A 4,079-nucleotide genomic window follows, 5' to 3' on the forward strand; every position below is an offset into this window, starting at 1 on the left:
AAATGAATGCTGACCAGACCTTTCTTTGCAATCACAAGCTCAAAATTTCATTCACGGTTGTCGGCGCTTCCCTGGTTGATTAAAATGTTCGTGACATTGGGATACTTTGCTCTTTGTCAAAACTAACTTGTAGTCAAGACCACACCAATCGAGATCAAGAAGACAGTCTCGAGAGTGAGACGAGACATAGACTTTTGGAGGTTAAGCCCGAGAAAAAAAAAAAAAGAAAACAACCGGTATGTTTTTTTTTTTCCCCAATTACATTTGCAACAAAAATGAATTCTGCGATGTCGTTTTTGAAATAGTCTTTTTGCTTCCACTCCGTGCGCCAATAAAAGTTGGATGTTTGTGTGAGCCACCTGTGTCGAACTCTGGTCAGCTCATCAGCAATCTCTGCTGGAGCCTGATGACGACGTTGATCACTTGAATAGCAGCCCTCGGCGACTGCGGTTACACACCTGTGACGTAGGCAGCGTACCACGGAATTTTGTGTCGGGTTAAAAAAAAAAAAAAAATCCTTCCACGAGGAAGGGCTTGAACATGATACAAAGCCCGGAATGTGTCACTTTGAATATTTCGTTAACTTTTTTAATGAAAGAAACCCCCCAAACATTACTACACAGAAGTAATATTTTCTTCTGAACCCTTTCTGGGACAGCGGTTACTTACAGTGGACAGTTTATCATGTTATCAGGTGACAGGTTATCATTATCGGTGCATGAAAGACTTAAAAGTTGTCAATAATTGAGAGTAAAATCAATCCATCACTAGTTTCTGGATAATATATGTCCCTGTTCTACCACCGCATGACATCTTTGAGTTGCTTTGGGTGCTCGGGACCAGCGTCCCACTTTTATGACCGCCGTGCAAATGGATTATGGAAAAGATTTGAATGTCTCTTGACCGCCTTCTGATTCCTCACATGGCCATAATAAAGGCCTCGCTTTACAACGGAAGCAGGTGGCACATCTGGACTGCTTGGAGCTCACCAGCTCATGTCCACGTTCATCTCTGACAGACACTGAGCCAGGTGGCCATCACGGTCCATCTGGGAGGCCCTGGGGGGGGGGGGGGGGGGGACAGGAACATCAGGATTCATGTGTGCACCAAAAAAAAAAAAAAAAATTGACGTTGGATTCCCAAAACATGGTCAAAACGCATGCAAATGTGCAACACGCCTCAAACGACAAAACGCCCGCTTCAGATGGAGGCAGTAAGCAACAATGTTAATCAACGAACACCAAACTACAGACCGCAGAGGATTTGGCCCCAACTCCATCCACCTATTCGCTTTCTATTGCGCTGGATATACCACGGAGGCCGTTCCAACTTTTAGAAATGAAATGTTTTTTTTGTCTGTTTTCCATTAGCAAGGAGTGAAATTTGTTTGATTTGCTCCCGAGTGTTTGTAGACATTCATACTCACCCAACAGAGAAAACCAGCAGGCACATCGGACACTTATCCAACTTATCGAGAGCTTTTGTGCCGCCGCATTTCTTTCCCTCACCCTCTTCAGTCTCCATTCGCTCCTCAAAGATATTTTCTTCCTCGCCCAGAGGTCGACTGTCCAAGCCATGAGCTTGTACCGTGAGCCTCTTTTCCACTTCTGCTTTTCCATCTTGCTTTTTGCCTCCCCTTTTGACACGCGAGGGCCCGGCGATGGCATCGAGAGATGTATGATCTTCTTCGGAGCCGGCTCGTACAGTCACAAAGTTGCCCTCGTGCTCGTGATGAATGAGAGAGGAGAGCCACCCGTCAGCAATGTCCAGTCCAGCTTTGCTCTGCTGGGGAGAGCTGGCCGGGAGGTCTGGACACTGTTGAGATGCTGGAGGTGGTTCAGGGAAGGGAAGAACTTCATCCAGCACATGCGACGTGTCTTCCTAAAAATGGAAGCAGAAACGCTGTTGAGCGACGTACAAGTTTTTGTTTTTTTTTCATGCTGCTTCCGCCAATTGAAGTGGATCAATATGTGTATGAATGATTGCTTTGCACCATATTAAATGGAAAACCATGCAATTATGTTCAGCAACGATCAGCCTCAGTAATTGCCTTCATCGGGCGGGCTCGTCATATGAAAAACAATGTGTCAATGAATCTGCTCGTTTGTCTTTCTAAGCGGGAGTATTGGCAACATTTAGCTGCGGACGAAACGATGACCTCATGATTGCCCAACCCAAAGTCACTCTGCGGGGGTATTGTTGCATGCGTGTTGTGCGTTGGCGGTCATCTGGAGCACGCCGCACATTATGAGAGCAGTAAGAATATATTTTAGGATCATTTTTCTCCTCGTGTGGGGTTGCTTACCTCTTAAGAGTAGTTACATGCGTTCCCCGCTTGCGGAAATATGAAAGTGTCAATGTGTCATTGTCGGTAAGAGGCGAATGCAAATAAAATGCTCATAAAAATGACGGATGTTCTTGTTTCGTCTGATTTGAATGTGCTTTTCTTTCTTAATTTTTCTCCACCTTATTCAACCGTCGGCTGGATCAAGAAGAAATTGACGGTAGTGAGCAGGAGGGCAAATATTGGAGCAGTTTAAATAAAATGCCCTTTTTACTGCCTCTGCTGCCCGGAGCACACCATGAGAACTGCAACTCCCCACAACAGCGTCAGACAAACACGGTAATGATTTTTGTCACGAGTTCCAACTTTGAGCGGATTCAGGCTCTACTGATTGCTTCTCCAGCTTACATAGTAATCATCCTCCATTCTCTGTATTTTTTTCTTTTCTATCACTTATTTATGCGCACGATTCCCCGTAGTCGTGGTGGTGGTGGTTTGAGGGGTATTTAAGACGCAACAACTCTGACACACTTTTAAATTAATTGGAGTACTATCATGGTTAGAATATGAACACAGCTGTGAAATCTCCTGCTCTGTAGGAGCACATCGTAATGCTGACAAACCATTTAATAAAGGATAATGCTAAAAAAATCCAAACAGGCCCGTTCACCAGAGAAATAGTCCAAGTGCTAATTACATACAGCGTGTACATATCATTATCTTTATTACAAACTATGATTGTTTTGTGGTATAATCAGCATGGATTGCAACTACGTAAAACAATCAGAGCAGATTGTCAGAGGGGGGAGCTATTCCCACTCAAGTGCAGAGGAAGGGGCCTGAATTTAAACACCTAACCTGAGAACCTTAAAGCAGTTTTGTAAACCACCCTGCCGCCTGTTTCTCACTCTGATTAATCAGCTGTTGGTTAACCTTTTGGTTTAAGGAAATTGCACCATTTTTCATGTTGTTTGTTGCAATTATATATCTATATATATAATTTCTCTGTAAGGAAAAACAAAAGAAAACTTCGTTTGAGAGTAATGTATGGGGTTTTTTTTCTTTTTGACTAGTAGTGCTCCTGGTCTTATCAGTGCAAATGATGGCACTGTTCAGAGAAAACTAAAGCGGTAACACACCGTACTAGATGGATGAGGAAAATCAGGAACTTCCCATTGCTCCTCTTTCAGGTACGGCAGAGCAGGCTGGAGGGTCAAGGCCCACAGGGCTTCCACAGCAGGGAGATGCTCCTTGGTCCACCATGGTGAGCCACAATCTGTAGACCTTCAAATAACAATGGTCAGTCTACTAAAGTGTATTTTCCAATTACGCCATTTTAGATGTATTGGTCACAGTGCAATTTCCCTCGTGTACGGCCTTGAGATTTATTTTCGCAAAGATACACGTATTTATGGAAAATGTAACTTCACTACAGTGGTAGCGTAGATCTCGACAGTGTAATGTTTGTCACAAACACAGAGTCATCGGTTTACGGCGATGTTGCGTTCGGCGTAACACGAATTTGTAAATTAATACCTACCGTAGTCTGTCAATGTTGGTAAATACGTAACACAAACTTTCACCACACATGCATTGGTTTATTTCTCGATTGATGTAAACTGTTACGCCAACCTGGTCACATTAGTCTTCTTCGCTGCTGTACGTATCGTGTCCAGAGAGCCACCGGAAGTTATTTCCACAGTACCCTCGGCGGAATACTTGCGATTATTTATGCTTTTAATTGAGAGATTTCCTGCCATGTTAGTGTGCCTTTATATTCGCACATTTCGCGGAA

The 4,079-nt window shown here is 43.7% G+C and overlaps 1 protein-coding gene across 2 annotated transcripts; it reads right to left on the reverse strand.

The window, feature by feature from the left end:
* Positions 1 to 562: 562 nt before the first annotated feature.
* On the reverse strand, positions 563 to 4,079 carry LOC147210007 (uncharacterized). 2 transcript variants are annotated; one of them, XM_086134834.1, is made up of 4 exons: positions 3,917 to 4,079; positions 3,424 to 3,568; positions 1,427 to 1,881; positions 563 to 1,058 (listed from the first exon to the last, which is right to left on the reverse strand). In XM_086134834.1, the coding sequence occupies exons 1-4, from the start codon at positions 4,042 to 4,044 to the stop codon at positions 986 to 988; spliced, it is 801 nt and encodes a 266-aa protein (XP_085990960.1). In that variant the 5' UTR covers positions 4,045 to 4,079; the 3' UTR covers positions 563 to 985. The 2 variants fall into 2 exon arrangements, with proteins under 2 accessions (XP_085990960.1, XP_085991052.1); XM_086134926.1 differs by having other exon boundaries at positions 3,825 to 3,944.

This window comes from Hippocampus guttulatus, chromosome 1 (assembly GCF_054856545.1).
Source record: "Hippocampus guttulatus isolate MCC_2025c chromosome 1, RoL_Hgut_1.0, whole genome shotgun sequence".
NCBI lineage: Eukaryota > Metazoa > Chordata > Actinopteri > Syngnathiformes > Syngnathidae > Hippocampus > Hippocampus guttulatus.

Coding starts and splice junctions, on each gene's coding strand:
- LOC147210007 (XM_086134834.1), bottom strand. CDS start 4,044: ATGGCAGGAAATCTCTCAATTAAAAGCATAAATAATCGCAAGTATTCC. Junction 3,569..3,916: donor AAGAAGACTAATGTGACCAG/GTTGGCGTAACA, acceptor TGTTATTTGAAG/GTCTACAGATTGTGGCTCAC. Junction 1,882..3,423: donor TTCCTCATCCATCTAGTACG/GTGTGTTACCGC, acceptor TTCCATTTTTAG/GAAGACACGTCGCATGTGCT.